The 17,331-nt window shown below is 42.5% G+C and overlaps 1 protein-coding gene across 2 annotated transcripts in view; it reads right to left on the reverse strand.

The window, feature by feature from the left end:
• Positions 1 to 7,794: 7,794 nt before the first annotated feature.
• LOC133451501 (metal transporter CNNM4) overlaps positions 7,795 to 17,331 on the reverse strand; it is a 66,617-nt gene continuing 57,080 nt past the window's right edge. For both annotated transcript variants that reach the window (XM_061730615.1, XM_061730614.1), the window contains 2 exons: positions 15,448 to 15,626; positions 7,795 to 12,816 (listed from right to left, as the gene is read on the reverse strand). In XM_061730615.1, the coding sequence (XP_061586599.1) occupies positions 12,562 to 12,816; positions 15,448 to 15,626 (434 nt within the window). In that variant the 3' untranslated portion in view covers positions 7,795 to 12,561. The remainder of the gene's footprint in view (positions 12,817 to 15,447; positions 15,627 to 17,331) is intronic.

A 17,331-nucleotide genomic window follows, 5' to 3' on the forward strand; every position in this document is an offset into this window, starting at 1 on the left:
CTGCAGCATGGGTCATGGTCATGGTCCTGGTCCTGGTCCTGGTCCTGGTCCTGGTCCTGGTCCTGGTCCTGGTCCTGGTTCTGCTTCTGGTTCTGGTTCTGCTTCTGGTTCTGGTCCTGGTCCTGGTCCTGGTCCTGGTCCTGGTCCTGGTCCTGGTCCTGGTCCTGGTTCCAGAGCGATACAAGCACACAAGGCCTCGGAGCTGAACAGCAGCTGCAGAAGGAGCCGCTGACTCAATATTCATCAGGATTCTGATGCCTTCAAGAGCTCGTTTGAGCTTTTTTAACTTTAACGGCCAGCGAGTTCTGGTGCCACCAACGTGGGTTCTGGAGTGAGACCCCTGTTTTAACTGAACCCCTCACAAATCAATTTAAAAAGCACTTTTCATACATATATGTAGCACAAAGTGCTTTAAAAATTACAAATTGTACAATTTAAAAGGTAAAAACAGGTTACCTGCACTACAGGGCCGGTAACCATGTCTGGTACCTTTAGACCTATGCACAGAGCCGTCTGGGAGATTTGCGAGGCCCTGTGCGAAATGGCTGGGGAGGGCCCTCGAAATTTTTGGGTTTTTTCGGGTCTGATCGGGTGTCTATATGCGCAATTTTAACTCTCCAATTAGCAAAATACTGGATACCTTCCCCTGCCTCATCATCATTTGACTTGCCTCGACACGGGGCCCCATGGCTGCTTGAGACCCGGTCAGATCGGTGATTTTTGTAACAAATTTATCAAACAAGCCTTTCAGAGAGGCATTAAACTCTTCCATTTTCTTTAGTTTTTTTCTTTTTTTATCCCCTGATGGAAATTTCCTGAACCTGTCTCGTTCTCTCGACATTGCGTGACAGTTTGTTCCAACTCCACCCGTCTGGATCAGAGCAGCTTGTGTCTGCGCTTGGTCTGACGCAGTTGTATTGAACAACAGACACGCGCATCATTGCACATATATTTATTGATATGCACAGACCAGTACACATTTAGGTCTGTAATGGAACGTGACTGTTGTTATTTATAAGGGAAAAAAGGAAAAAAAAAACGAAAAAAAAAATTATAATAAAAAATTTTGAAAAAAAAAACGGCCCATAGCGCGAGGCCCCGTGCGGTCGCACGGTTCGCACACCCATTGCGGCGGCCCTGCCCCTGCAAATTTATTTGGTGTTCAGGTGTTCGGGTTAGTGGTTCTGGTTTTTTTACCCTGTAGAAGGAGAACCGTGAAGTCTTCTACCGGCTCCTGGACTCTTGTTGTTGGATATTTCCCTACTGGTGGCTGTCGAGGTTTTTGGTTCCCTGCTACCTCGAGCTGCTGCACTGGAACTTGTGATGTACGTTTTGACCCTTTTACACGCAAATCACTAATTCAAGCTTTTATGTTGGAGTGCTTTAATACTATTTCAGTCTTACTCGGGTACTGCAGTCACGCTGAGTGGTTAAAATGTGTTTCTAAAGGTGTTAGAGGCCCTATACCCTCCTGCATACACAAATACATCTTTGCTTCATCTTCAGCTGGTGTGGAGACGACTGAATCATCATGCGAGCAACATGTGGTTTGAACACACCTGTGGTCAAACTCAATCAATGCTGAACAGAAATAAAGCTTTGTATGTTTCGTGAGTCTCGTAAGCTGCTTTTACTAATTGATTTCAGTTTCATTCAAAAGTCACTGACACGCATCACTCTGGACGCATTTTAAATAAAGAAATGAACACTAGTCGCGTCATCATTATCATTACAGCTCTGGATTTGCGATAAAGGCAGCTGTGCAGCGGGTCAGTGTTTCTATTGAACAGGGTTTTTGGAATAAATGTAATTCTCTTAATTCTCCATCCTTCCGTATCTTATCCTGCAAGACTTTTCTTCAAAACCACAAAAACATCTTTTTTTTATTTAGGAGGCGAAAAACAGCTGGAAACTAGATTTTGATGATTTAAATTGACTGGCTATGTCACATCCATTGCTGCCAGAGATGTGGACATGAAAAAAAGCCCTTCCGTTACACTTTTGTGATGAAGTGGATTATGGAATCTCCTGAAAAACCACCTTGTAAAAGCATAAAAAGGTTTTTGCGACATTTGGGAGTTTATTCTAATTAAATAGTTTTCCTTTACAAGTTTTTTTAAAGGAAGGACTCCAGTTAAAGACAAAGAAACACTTTTTACTCTTGCTTGTTGACTTTTGTTTTGGCCTCACTTGAGTTCAGGCAGTTAAACGCCTTGGTTGATCAAAATCAATGAAACTGTTATCAAAGGCCCGAAGGAGTGAGGTCGATGATGTGAATGTGTTGGTAGCTGCACCTTATTTGTTGTTTTGCTGCCAGGGAGACTGTTTTGAGAACAAGACACACATTTTTATAAAAATGAGGATGGGCTTCGTGCATGATTCAAATGATAACTACATCATATTAACTTAATTTAACTGTTAAATAATTGTGTCAGCAAACTAATGAATCCAACACACGCACACGCACACACACACACACACACACACACACACACACACGATTGCACACACACACACACACACACACACACACACACACACACACACACACGATTGCACACAATACAGTTTCAAATGTAGCCATAGAGACAAAAAATTATTTGATTTAATCAAATTTCAATTCAATTCAGCTTTATTCATATAGTCAGAGCAAATGTCATCTCAAGGTACTTCAGGAATAAAAATCTACTCATTCTTGATTATTATTTTACTTTATTATTATTATATTGATTAATATAAAGCCCATAAGGAAACCAACAGACTGCACCAGGACGTTTCTTCGATACCCCCCCCACCAGGCGACTCCCTTTAACAGAAGATGGTCTTTTACCTCAAATTAGCACAACTATGATTCTTTTACCGACAAAACAAGTTAATATTTTGTGATGTTGACAGTCAGGAAAGTCCCGAAATGGATCAATTTAGCTGCCGATGAAGGACGGAGGTTTTGCTACACCTGCCGTCTTCGAGTCTTTGTGTAAAATCACACTGGTTGACCCTAAACGGGAACAAGAGGCCTGAGCTCCTCCGTCGGCCCGAATCCCCGTTGAGATGGTGAAATTCAATACAAGGTCATTGTGATGACATGGTTGTGGTGAGTAAACCTAGCACCCTTCCAGCCGCAGGACATTGTCATTGTCTCCTCCATCATTCCCCTTCAACCTGTGGATCTGGTTTCACAAACAAAATTCCCAGTGACGCCAGGAGGCTTTTCTAAACTCCGTATTCTGACCACGGCCCACTATTGAAGGCTGAATTTCACTTCCTCCTCCGTGCCCAGCCCTGTAAGTAGATCACGCCTTGCACGGCTGCAGGCTGCAATAAGGGGAAGTTTCATCATCCCATACTGTACATGGCAGTCACAGGCGTAGCTCATCCTAATTGCTTTATCAACATCAAAAAAAAAAAAAGAGGAAGCAATAAAAAGGTTGTAAGAGATATTTGTCTGAGTCCTCTGGATTTGGTTTTGGGCAGGTTTCCACTTAAGACGTGCACTGGTGGTAAAACCTGGGGGGCAGAAACTGTAACAGAACTAATATCCTCCTCGATTGTGTTTCCGTTCATCGTGATGGACCCGTTAGGATCCACTGACTTAGCAAACCACCTCTCCATACAGGGCCGTCAATTCAGTATGGCAAGGTATGGCAGCCGCCACACCTCGGCTTCAAGGGAAAATGTAAATGTTTGTTTTTTAAATACATTTATGGAATTACTCTGTGTCTATTTGTATTGATTATTCTATTACTTAATACATATAGAATAACTACAAATGCAAATCAGAACAACATGATTGATTTCACTAGTTATTATACACTGTATATTTATCTTATTTCTAGTTAAAATGTCAAATTTTTAGTAAAAAAAAAACTCATTACATTTAAGACAAGACTCAAAAACAACCATTTTCACCTGTTTCAAGTAGATTTTCACTTAAAATAAGTGGAAAAATCTGCCAGTGGAACAATATTTTTTTGTTTGTAATGACAAGATAAATCTTGTCCCACTGGCAGATTTTTCTACTTATTTCAAGTGAAAATTTACTTGAAACAGGTGAACATGGTAAAATAACAAGTAATTTTTCTGGTGATGACTCTTGTTTTAAGTGTAATGAGATTTTTTGACTAAAAATTAGACATTTTAACTAGAAATAAGACAAATATTCCTTTTTTTTTTTTGCAGTGAGCGAGACTGCATTTGAAAAAGTTCCAATTTTCTTGACCACACAGATAAGCTACATTTGTGTGATGAGTATTTGCTGGATGTGTTGATTGATACTCTAGTTAAGTTCTGTGACTCGTAACCTTGCCATACCTTAGCTTTGACTGAATTGATGCCACTGTCTCCATACCTCCAGTCTTCCGCCACTTTTGCTGTTTGGGAACCAACGGTAAATAAAATCAGAAGAAAAACTAACAGGAAGAACAAGATCAGCACCGATTAGCACACCCTGCGATGGTGGCGATGAAAGAGGAAGAAGTGACATTGCATTGCCAGAACAACAGCATCTCCTGCCTACATCCGATGAGCACCGAGAAACCCGCAAATGTTTAGTTTTGTTTCGATCGATGAAAACAAGTGACACTCTCACCATGGTGTGTTGGTCCGGGACATTCTGTACCAGTAGAAACAGCTGTGAATAACATACAAAATAATGACACAACAATATAACTAAGTACATGTCCAGGTGCATGTTGCCGTTTTGGTGTTTTAGCTGTAAAAACCCATTTAATCAAGTCATTTAAATAACTTGTAACTGTAGTACAATTCTCTCTTAAACATATGGATTAAGGCCTCTAGACCCAGGAAATAGTTCATATGTTACACAAGTAGCAGAAGTAATATTATTTGCACTGATATATTATATCAGTGCTTATTTCAAAACTCCCTTTTCTATCTCAGTTCTTAGAAAAAGGGCATTTTTAATGGATAGCAGTCGTTTCTTGACTTTAATGGTCCTTTCGAGATGTTCCGAACTGGTTTTAAGTTACGCCGCAGCGCAGAAGAACCAGCCCTATTAAGAGTGAGGAAGTAAATGTATAATTATAACATTAATTTTCATATATTTACATCCTTTTTGTTTTTGTTCCTATTTGTTTGTTCGTTTGTTTTTCTTTTATTAGGCTTTTGGGTTTTCTGTTTTTTTTTCTGTCAGGTTTTTGGTTTAGTTTTTGTCTGTTTGTCCTTGGTTAGTGTGTTGCCAGTGTACATGGTGTGTATGTCTTTGTGTGTCATTGCCTGTTTTCATTAAATACATTTAAAAAAAATAATAATAAAAAGTTTTAAATTACCCACTTTCACCCTTGGATCCAGGGAGTTCTGCTGTCCTGCTGCTCTTGAACACATCAGGAGCGTTTGCAACAGTAGATCACAACATGTCTTGAGCAGTGTGTCGGTGTTAAAGGGGACACTCCTGAAGTGGTCCAGTCGTACTTGTCCTTTTCTGTTAATTCAGGCTCCAGAGTTGTGTCCCCTTCAGGCTACGGGGTTCCTCAAGGCTCCATTTTAGACCCTGTTCTTTTTTTCTTTATATATCCTTCCTTTGGCATCTGTTTTCAGTGTTTTGCAGATGACATGCAGATCTATCTTCATATAAAATCAGACAGTTGTGTCAACATTCAGGCTCTGCCTTGGAGATGTTCATGGATGGGGTCAAACGAACAAGCACACGTGATCGTTCTGAAGTTCTCCTGAAAACATGTCTATTTTCATTGTCTTTTAGTCCCAGTTGAGCAACTTGTCACGGTTTTTATCACTCAGTGCGGTTACATGCACATGTAAATCCAGCTATTGGCAGCAATCTAGCTCAGGATTAGAGTTTCAGAGAAATACAAGTAAACGGAAAGACAATTGATTATTGCGTGAGGTGCGTTCAACTCCGCGACGCTAGGTGGCGCCACACGCTTTTCCGGTTCCTTCTTTGTTGTTCGTCTTCTTTTTCTCCTACTGTGTTGATATTCTGGCTTTCGCGGTGTCGTCACCTCCAGAAGGGGGTCCTGGGGCGGTCAGTAGCTCGGCTAAGCGTGGGCTGGTATACATGCAGGAATAACTCGGATTAGCCAGCATTATCTGGCACTAAAAGCTCGATCTCAAGAGCTTCAGTTCGGTTCAACTACAGCCCGGCTAAAGTGTAAACATGGCTTTTAAAACTTCCATATCGGTCGGATTAAGTCAACAATTCGACTTTCTTCTTTCGTTATTGCATGTAAACGAGTGTTTTGGAGATAAGTGTCTAAAACCTCTGTCACAGCACAATCACTTTCAGAGTAATTTTAGAGTGGGACATGCTTCCTAACACCTGCAGCGTTAAACTAACAATAACAGTGTCGGTTCAGTGCTAGATCAATAACTATCGTCTGTCTAGAGTTAATTTAACGTTGGAGATTTTTAGACTTAGACAGACTATTTGTCATTCCAGATTTGCATCGGAAATGAGCTTTCAATGTGGCACAGGAGTGAAATATGTCATATTTACAGTTTAAATAAATAAATGAAATAAAGAAATAAGTATATTTACATAGTGCAGATGTAAAAAATGGGTTGTGAAAACATATAGTACGTGTGTAATGTATGTTTCACAGCAGCAGATGGATCCTGAGTGGGCATGGGTAGAGTGTTAAGTAGATTGAATACATTTTTGCTGTGAAAATACATTTTAACCACTAGGTCAAATGTGAAAAATGTGCAAAATATGAGGAAACCTGAAATAAATCAATAACGCTGTGATGGAAAATTCAGCCTCGGCCACTTGATTAAACCAAAAATGCTGAGAGCATCAAAACTTAGCCTTGACCCAACTGAGTGTACAGACTGGGAGTATGCTCAATAATCATTAACACTGACCTTAAAGATGTTTTTGTCTTCCTGAATCGTGAGAATGAATCTTCCTTTATGCCTTAAAATCATTATTCAGCCTTTGTTTCATCATTATTCTGCATCGAGACGCCTCATGTATGTTCTGACCCTTTTTTACATGCAACTGTTTAGTTAGTTCTACTGAAATCTGGATCATCCCTCAAGTCTTGTTCTTGGTAACTTGGTAACACTCAGCTTCAGTCCAGTTATTCACCAGTTGGAAAGAATGTATTAAAGAGCATTTAATGGGTTTTTCCACAACAAACGCTCCAAAATAAAAACTCTGAAACCACAATCATACAAACACTCTTACTTTTTTATGTTATTTTTGTCCTTTACTGCCTCAGGTTTATTGTTCTTAGTAAATATTTATCATTGACTGCAATTGAGAAGCACAACTCCTTGTTTTAAATGTGCTATAGAAAGTATTGCGTTGCATAGCAGAGGCTTCAGGAGCTTTGCTGAGAGACCTGCAGGTGACGTCACCGAGGGCTTGTCCTGTAATTACACCCATGGTGCTTCACCGCCAGACTTGTTTGTCGGCTCCTGAAGGCAAAGGTTCAGAGCACGTGTAGGTGACGTCACGGGACAGTCGAGGTTTGCCTCATCTGGTTATCTTTACACCTCCGACAGCCTCAGGCCCGGCTGGAAAATCCAAAGGTGTGCAACAAAATAACCGTAAACAAACAAACCTGCTCTGAGGAGAAGTCTCTGACGTCATCTCTACTTTAGTAGTATTTTTGAAAGAATTCATAATTTTTTGTAAAAGACGAAGCGTCTGTCGAAAGGTAAAAGTGGTCAAATTTAACTGCTTTTAATCAAAATTTTAATCAAAAATCTCTGCAATGTTTATTCAAGCCACTGAATTTATCTAAAACTTGAAAAAATAAAAAAAAGCTGTAAAGAAAAAGTCACAGAATTCATCATCACAAAAGCGCCATATAGAGAAAAATATCTCAGGTTTATTAATAACTTTCTTCATCATCAAAACTCATTAAGACAGAAATTATAAAACAGTATTTACATCCTTTTCCTCTTAAATTAAAGCATGCCAGAGAGAATTAAGGACAATCAGTTTAATTTCCCCCAAAGGCCAGTCTCTCCGTTCATCGTGCTCCCGAATACAACTCAAAACAGAAAAAAAAGATTGTCGTTTAACACAATTACTGACAGTGTTTCTGAGGTACAAAAACAAAACCTACAATCTGTTCACGTGCACTCACACACACACACACACACACTCTCTCTCTCGCTCTCTCTCACACACACACACACACACCTTGATGAACCCAAACCCAGCACGATTTAAAGCAGGCGGGAGGAACCCCGACACGTACGCAGGCACAAACAAAAACACACACTTCAACAACATTAGCCACAGAAACAAAGTTTAAAAAAAACCCCAATAACAGTCGATTTAAATGGGAGTGTGTGTTCGCGGGAGAGAAAGTTGGCTGAAATAATGAAGGAATGAACAGAAAGAAGAAAAAAATATCCAGAACAGTCATTAAAGAGAAAACAGAAGGCAACAGAAGTGTGAATCAGCGAGCTACTTCAGTTTTTTAGCACAAATTTTTTTTTTAAAAAAGGAAGAAAAAGAAAAAAAGAAAGCGACGTCGCTTTACTGACCCGGAGAACCGACGATTAAGAAATCCTGGTCAGTAACGGCGTCGTGACAGTCAGCGAATCTTTGGCAAAATTGGCAAATTTCAGTTTTTTGGAAAACTACAGATTTCTGCTAAAGTGCTTCTATATTTGGGATTAGAAGGGACTGAGGCGCCTTTTTTCTCCTTTCTTTGATTTTTATTTGTCTTTCCTTCTCCAGAGACGTCGATTGTAGAGTTTTCTGTAAAGCCCCTCTATGTAGCAACGCCCCTCCCGGCCACTTGGGGGCAGCATAACAGAGTCCTTGTGTGGGACAAAGTGGTGTTAAAAAATGCGCCTTCCCCACTCATTACCAGGGTACCGCCAGTCACGCTAAGCCCCCATGTGGGCACAGGTGGTATTGCTACAGAGAGTGGCTTTAAAATTTAAAAGTAAACTAGCATTCATAATAGCGTGATGTCTTTATTCAAGTGTTTTCCAGTGCTCGCTCCTGCAAGCCTGAGAGAAAACGGTTTTAAAACTGCATGCTTGCAGGATCAAGATGGAGAGAAACACTCATGATGTGATTGAAATGAAGAATTCAGGTTTAAATCAAATCAAGGAGGTTTTAACAAACGTTTCCAACTGATAAGCAGGTTCATGCATTTCTTTTTATTTCTCAAAACTAAAGGGGTAATCAAAGTTTTAGATTTGATTTCACGCGTTCTATTTGTATTTTTTTTACAGGTCGGTAGTTCATAAAGGAGTCATTGTCAGTTGCATGGATCTTTAAAGCCACACTATGTCGTTTTTGTCCTCGGCACGTCACAAGGAAGTTCTCGAGTCAGACTCAAATGAATTTGTGCAGTATTGTTAGTCAATATCAGTAATGGCTCTTTTGTCCTCAACGTTTGGCCTTGTGTGGTTGGGAGTGGTATTACTACATAGATGTGATAAATGTGATTCCACATAAAAGAAAACATTTCAAGTCTGAAGCCAAAAATCTTTGGACAAAGACGCCAAGATGATGTTCAGAGTCGTGGTTGGAGCAGATAGTCAAGTACGCTCAACGTCCGCTTTGGGATCTGGGTTCTGGGAAGTGATTTCAGGGCCCACCAGGACCTGTACAGAGTTTTGGTTCGAGGCTGTACCGAGACAAGTCGGTCGAGTCTGACTTCAGCAGCATGGAGCCAGATTTCCTCTGGAGAGCATTCGTGGTCAAAGTGCAAAGTCTGCAGATCCTGAACAGTCTGGTGGATTCTGCATGAACGTCTTCAGCCACATCCCGACTGCCTCGTCCGAACATGAAGTCAAGCTGCTGATAATACGTTGATTATTTCCATCCTCTAAATGTTTATTATTGTGCACATTTTGTCGGAGATTATCAAAATAAAACATGTGGAAGCATCTTTTGTTATTTGGATTTTACTTCCCTCACAAGATTTTAAACCTAAAAAAAAGAAAGAAAATATCCTCCAATCAGAGCCGATGACGTCACAAAAAAAAAATAAAGATCTGCCGTCGCGTCATCGAATCCACGAGGAGATTTAAAGTTTACCCGGTGCATCAGAGCACCAGGTGAACTACCAGGGTTTTAAGGCAACGCTGCAGCTCAGCCCCCCCGAGGACCGAACCTCGTCCACATCCACTTGTGTCTTTGGCAGAAATTCACCTACGACTCAAACACATGACTCAAAAGGAAAATTGTTAAACTATTTATAACTTGCAGACTCCGTTTTCACATGTCGCCTGACTCAAAACTACAGTAAGGAAAATTTCCACGGTCTTTTACGACGCTTGTGATCAGATTTCCAAGGAATTAAGGCCTCAAAAAGAGATTCCTTAAAAGGCTCAAACAAAAAAAAACAGAAAAAACACCAGGTGACTCCACTAAACTCAAAAGGAAATGACATCACCGCTTTATTCCCAGCTTTGGTTTCATATTCAGGCTAAAAGCAGAAGTTAAAGTGCTTTATTTTCTCTTTTGCAACCGGAGGCGGTGACGAGGCGGCGGCCTGAAGCTCAGCTGCAGCCACCAGTGATGCCGTCAGCGGTGGAGCAAACCTCACAGCTTGCCCTCGCTGTCTGACGCCCAATCAAGTGATTTGAAAACGTTTAAAATGAGCCGATTGTTACATGAGGAGGCTTCAGTGAAGCCCGGCGCATCTGGCCGTTATGACCTGCGAGGGCTGCACAAATTCGATTTCCAGGTGGCGTTTCGTTGGTTGGTTGCTTATTTAAATAGTGGACCCTCCTGTACGAGTCGTGTTATGAAGCCTCGTTGGCTCGGTACGTTCTGTACCGGGGCATGATGCCATTTTACAAGAGTCTTACATCATGAGGCGGCAAAATATAAATGACTAGTGAGTTTTCTGCAAAGCAGAAACCAACTATCACAATGGGCTCGTTTTAAACGTATAAAACCCGCCGCGCAGGTCACGTTTCACGCACAAGACAGAAGAATTCCTCCGTTTCAGGTCCGATCTCTCTCTCGGGTTTACAGTAAAACCACTGATGTGTTTCAAACGTCTTCTTTCCCAGATCTACACAAAACAAAAACAAAATAAAGACGCAGGCCAAACCGCTGGATGCAAAGAATCTGTGAAACGTCCCGCTGAGGCCGAGTAAAGGTACTTCCCTCCGTCGCACAAAACAAACCAATAAATAAAGTTATTTTAGTATTTTCTCGTCGGGAGGCGAGCGAGCGGCGCTCTTTGGGTTTCCGTTCCCACCCAGTCAGGTGACGGCCATTTTTGGTCACATAAACACAAACATGCGCGCGCACACACACACACACACACAAACACACAAACACACACACAAACACACAAATAAACAAATACAAAAAAAAAAAAGAAAGAAAGAAAACAAGAGCCCCCCCCTCGCTTATAAAGGAGGACGGGACTCGTCAAGTCTCTTCGCTCTCAAACAGCTTCGTCTCCGTGGAGACCGTTTCCGACACGACCAGATGCGACTAAAACAAACAAAAACAAACAAACAAACAAATGCTCGGCGTGAAGTTTCAGGTCAGAAAACAAACAACAGAGAGAAAAGGCCGTTGGAGAGCGGCGGCCGCAGTTAACGTACCCTACACATTTGATTCAACACATTCAGAAAAATTCAGATTGATTGTCGTGATCACGATACAGCGGTGGGTCCGGGTCCAGGATCCGGGTCCAGGATCTGGGTCCGGGTCGGGCCAAAGGCGTCTGAAACCCGCCTCCCGCCCGTCTCGTCCGGAAATGTCCCTCTCGAGTGACCTGGCTTGAACCCTGCTGACGTTCTCCTGGGGAGGTCGGGGGGCTTGCAGGCTGCTACACATGCGGCGAGGGGTTTGGTTCACGGGTTTCGACCACGCTTGCATGTTTGCACGTCAAAGGAGACGGGGTTTGGGGTTGGGGGGGGGCAGTGTCCCTGAGTCTCTGAATCAGAAGCAAAATCACACGAGGAAGCTCCGCCCACAGCGCCGGGGGCGGGGCAGTCACGTGACCGTCGTCCATAACATACACCACGAGGAGGTTCTCTTTTTTGGTTGTGTTTTTGTCAAGCACACACAGACGCACGCACGCACGCACGCACGCACGCACGCACGCACGCACGCACGCACGCACGCACGCACGCACGCACGCACGCACGCACGCACGCACGCACGCACGCACGCTGGGTAATTTATGTGTTTGTTTGTGGCACTTCCCGTGATGAGCGGCGCTGCAGACGCTGGGTGCCGACCAATCAGAGTGGAGAAGGAAGACGCACGTGGAGACGGGTTTCAAAACAAACTGATTCAGCTTGAAGACGCCAAACATTGGCGCCGGCGGCGTCTGTTTAGCGAAGAGTTCATCCTCAGATTTGTGGTTTTGAGAGAAAAAGATGGAGAAACATTCCAGATATACAGTTAAGGTACTTCCTGACTAGTCAGGTGACTGAAACGGGCGCCGTCCGGCGTGGATGAGCGACGACTGATGATGACGTCACGCAGTCGGATCCTCGCGGGCCGCGTCCTCCAGACCGTTGTGATGTCACACCAACAAGCCGTTCAGACCGGTCTCAATGTTTTGGCTGGTCGGCGTGACGCGTGTGGGCGTGGCTTGCTGAGTCGGGGGGAGGGGGGTGTTGAGGGCGGGGTCAGATGCTGTTGTCCAGCTGGCTGTGGTGGTTGGCGGCGCGCGGGGAGTTCTGCTCGTTCAGGAGGAGGAGCGTGGTCTCGTCCGGGCCGTTCTCCAGGGGGGCGGAGTCGGCCCCCAGGTCCGTGATGTTGGCGGCGGAGGGGGGCGGGGTCGTCAGCTCGGCGTGGGTGGAGTTGTGGCTGCTCTCGGGGGACTGAGGCGTGCTGTCCAGACGGGACGTCATGAGGCCGTTCTGGTACTGGGCCCGTGTGATCTGGGGGGGGAGACACAACGACATCATCAAACCCACGCAGCCCGAAGCAGCAGCCGTGTGACTAGACCTGTGTTGAGAAAAATCGATTTCCTAATTCTAAATCGATTCTCATATTAATTCCTAAAAATCGATCCATATGTCTAAAGATCGATTTAAAAAAAAAAAAAATTTTTGGGGGGGATTTTTTTTTAATTTTCTTTTATTTATTTATGTATTTTTTTTTCTCATCATTATATTACAACTTTTGGTTCTTTTTTTGTTTATCCCCAAAAAAGTAATGTTTTGTTGGACACGAGAATAACTGGTGCCATGTTTTTGCCTTTAAATATGTTTAAGAAATGAAAACATTAAAGTGTTCAGTTATAATTGCATAAATTGTCTATATTTCATTACTTTATATACTGTCTTGGGGTTACATTTGCAAAAAATGCTGAAAACCAAATTCTCAAAAATTAAAAACCAAAATAGACCGAAAATGGAACAAATAAAAACGGAATGTGGGAAAAATTAAAACCGATTTCATCCGTCTCTGTTTCCTCCCTGGATCTGTTTGGTAATTCTGACCCACATGATGTTTCTGAAAGCAGTTCTATCAGCATTCTGGGAGCTGATTGGTCCTTACAGCATCATTAGCTGCCAATACTTGCTGTTGAATCTCAATATCATACTAGTATTCATATTTTGCATAACTACAGTCATATAATTCATGCAACAACTCAAAAAACAGTTTTAATAACACTAACCCAAATCAGTATCGGAATCGAATCAAATCTTGATAATCGATTCTGAATCTTAAGAATCGGAATCGAAACGATTTGAATCGATCCCCAGCCCTACGTGTGACATCATCAAACAGATTTACACAACCGAACTGATGTCGACAGAAGCTTTCTGCCGCAACGCCGGGGAGGAGCAACATCCGGCCGAAGGCACGGCGGACGCAGAGCTGCAATCACCGCGGTTACGGCGGCGGTAAACATGTTTACAACCCGGGGGCCGGAGTCTGCCACGGTTACATGAAGACCGAACTGTACGGAGGGAAAATCTAAACATTTGTGCGTAACTTACGTCAAACGTTACTGACAAAACAATCGTTTAATACGCACAAATGGTTTTGAGACTCTTTTCTCCAAGAAGCCTCACAGATTCATCAGTGTATGGTGCATTTAAGGACTGGTGGAAAGCTGGGACATCTGAACTTTCATCTGAGTCAAGCATTATTTCCCTCGGTACTTAGTTTCCTCTAAACTTGTAATGAATTGTGAACGATCGTGGGCCTGTGTAAAAAAGAATATCTCAACACATTTACTTTGTAATAATCTATAATTCCTTATATGGACAGATCTGCATTTATGAGCCTTACAAATGTAATTAGATAGTTTTAAAGCAACGACCGCTAGATGGAAAAACTGACTGTCAAATCAGCGGGCAAGAGGACGTAATGGCGGCATCATGGTGGTCTAAGGTGGTCAGAAGTAGGTTTACCTTCTTAGGGTAGGAAATTAAGTATCGAGGGAAATAACGCTGGACTCAGATGAAAGTTCAGATGATCCAGCTTTCCACCAGTCTTTAAATGCACCATATACGGACAAATCTTGAGGCTTCTTGGATGCGTTAAAAGAGTCTCAGAACCATTTGAATCTATAGCTTTGTGTGTGTGTATCAGCCGATTCGTGCGTATTTAACGATTTGTGTGTGTAGGGGGCTTTTTGAATTCGTAATGATCATTTTGTCCATAACTTCAAATAAGTTACACACGCACAAATCTAATAATATTACTGTCATTTAGCAGACGCTTTTATCCAACATCTGAGACATACACACCATGGCGCAATTGGGGTTTGGGCCCTGCTCAGGGGCCCTTGAACCTGGGCCCTCCAGACCCAAGCCCACCTCTGTAGCCACTAGACTACCACCCCCCAAATCTATAGAAGCTCAGATGACCCAGCTTTCCACCAGTACCTAAATGCACCATGTACGGATGAATCTGTGAGGCTTCTTGGAGGCTTGAAGAGTCTCAAAACCATTTGATATATAACTCTGGGGGTAATTGTGACTACTACTGGAATTGCTAATTATTGATCTAAGAAATAATTATTAATCTGTAGATAACCCATTTCGGTTTCGTTTTCATTTTATTTTCTTATTTATTTGTTTACATTCATTGCACTACTACTACTTTTTTGTTACTATATTAGTATCTTTTTATTTTCATCCATTTACTATTTTCTTAATTTTATTATTATTATTTATTTTATTTATTTATTTTTTGCTATTCCCAAAGGAAAATGAATGATGATAACCGTGGGGGGAGGGATGGGGAGAGGGAGGGGGAAAAAAAAGGTATGTTCATCTGTTTTGCTCTATATTGTGGAAACAATCTGGCAATAAAAACATATATTAAAAAAAAAAAAAACATCTTAGAGGCTTTTTGAATTCGTAATTATCGTTTTGTCCATAACTTCGAGAAAGTTGCGCACGCACAAATCTAATACGCACAAATCTAATAATACGCACAAATCAGATAATACGCACAAATCAGATAATACGCACACACAAATGTTTTGGGTCAATCTCCTCTCCCTATGATTGGAGGCGTGGCCTTGTGAGTGACAGCTGAGTCGGACCCACCTTGACAAACTGCAGGTCAGTGAGGGCTCGGACGTAGAAGTCGGGGGTGTACTGCTGCGACGGGATGCTGTTGTTGAGCTGGCTGTTGCTGCCGCTGACGGACAGGGACTCGGTCCGGTCGGTCCCGCTCAGGGAGGCGGTCCGGTTCAGCCCGCTGAGGTGCGACGGCGACCGGAACTCTGCAATAACAGGAGAAGCCGTGAGTGTCGGCTGGCGACGAGGCCGCTGGACCGGGCCGTCCGGCGAACGCGCTGAACGATGGAGACGCGGGTCGATGGAAACACTCAGAACACACAATGCAGCTGCCAATGCAGGTTAATGAAATGAGGAACACACGGGGTGCGATGGATGCACACAACAACGACCACAACCCCAACATCAAAGAGACACAAATGACAGTTGACCCATTTTCTCTTCACTTTCAGTGACACAGTCGCCACTAAACTATCTCACTGTTTACAGAGCAAAACATGCTTTCTGTAAATGCTCGGCTCACGCTGCAAATGCCAAACTGTGTGTTAATGAAAGTACACTCATCTAAACTGCTAATTTGTTATTTAAAAAAAACAAACAAACCTAAATTAAAAGAAGAATAAATAAATCAGACTTCAGAGTCACTATGGAGCAATACCACTTCAGGCCACACGGGGGCAGCGCAGAGTTGTATTACACTCATCAGCGTCACCTCAGCAGCTCTTTATGTGGTCAGAAATGGTCAGAGGTAATAATAATCCAGGTGCCATAAAGTAAAAATCCTGTCCAGCAGTTGTTCCAACCAATCACTAAACCAGCTCCTCTGCAGGTAGATGGCAGGTCGTTAGTGAAAACCCCTGTTCTAAATGTACAGGCCGATCCAGAAACATGGCAGGGTTTTTACTTTATGGCACCTGGATTATACACCTCTGGAAATGGTATTTTCTACATACAGAGGCTTTAAACGTGAAACAACAACATGAATGCAAACGTGTTTCGAATAAACGTAGATTAAGTAAACATTTATCCGGTAAATGTAGTTTAAACACCAGAGCGGCAACTGAAGAAAGTATTTTGGCATCAATTTATCTCCCATATATTTACTCGAGTGATAATTTTGTCTATAACAATGAAAAAACACTTCAGTTATCCGTTTTAAATTGACCAACAGTCTTAATTTCAAAGAGATTTCACTTTTAATTCTGTAAAAAATAGAGAAAACCATTCATCAAATATAGTAACATGGACTATTAAGCAATTTTCATCAACATACTTAATTTTAAAATCTTTGGTCAAATCAAAACAGCTACTTCCAGTTCGGCAGGTCCTCTACTACCCCTTTTCCACCAAACGGGTTCCAGGGCTGGTTCTGGTTCTGGGCCAGTGCTGAGTTTGGAACCAGGCTTTCTGTTTCCACTGACAAAGAACTGGCTCCAGGTCAGAAAACACGGTTCCAAGGTAGCACAAATTCTTTGCTGGGCTACAGGAAAGAACCGTTTACGTAAGCGGAGGGGGCGGAGTTATTAAGACCAACGGCAATAGTAAGACTGCGAGACGGAGACATTTTCAAATAAGAATTAATCTGGATGCAGCAAAGCAGCAGTGGTCTGAGGAGGAGACAACCTGTCTTTTAGAGATGCGGTCCATGAAGTCTATATTAAAGCAAATACGTTGTTGTTGCTTCAACTTTCACGCCAACGCCAACGCAGCGATGTAACTGACGTTTGCAGCGACATTATGACATGGCTCCCTTTAGCACCCGAGCTATGGAAAAGCAAACCAGTTCTCAGCTGGTTTGCAGTTGAGTTAGTTGTGAACCAGCACCAGAACTGGAACCGGTTTGGTGGAAAAGGGGTATAAGTCACGGCCATTAGTCACGGCCATTAGTCATGGCCGGTAGCGGTTCCTCCT

The sequence above is a fragment of the Cololabis saira genome, chromosome 9 (assembly GCF_033807715.1).
Source record: "Cololabis saira isolate AMF1-May2022 chromosome 9, fColSai1.1, whole genome shotgun sequence".
NCBI lineage: Eukaryota > Metazoa > Chordata > Actinopteri > Beloniformes > Belonidae > Cololabis > Cololabis saira.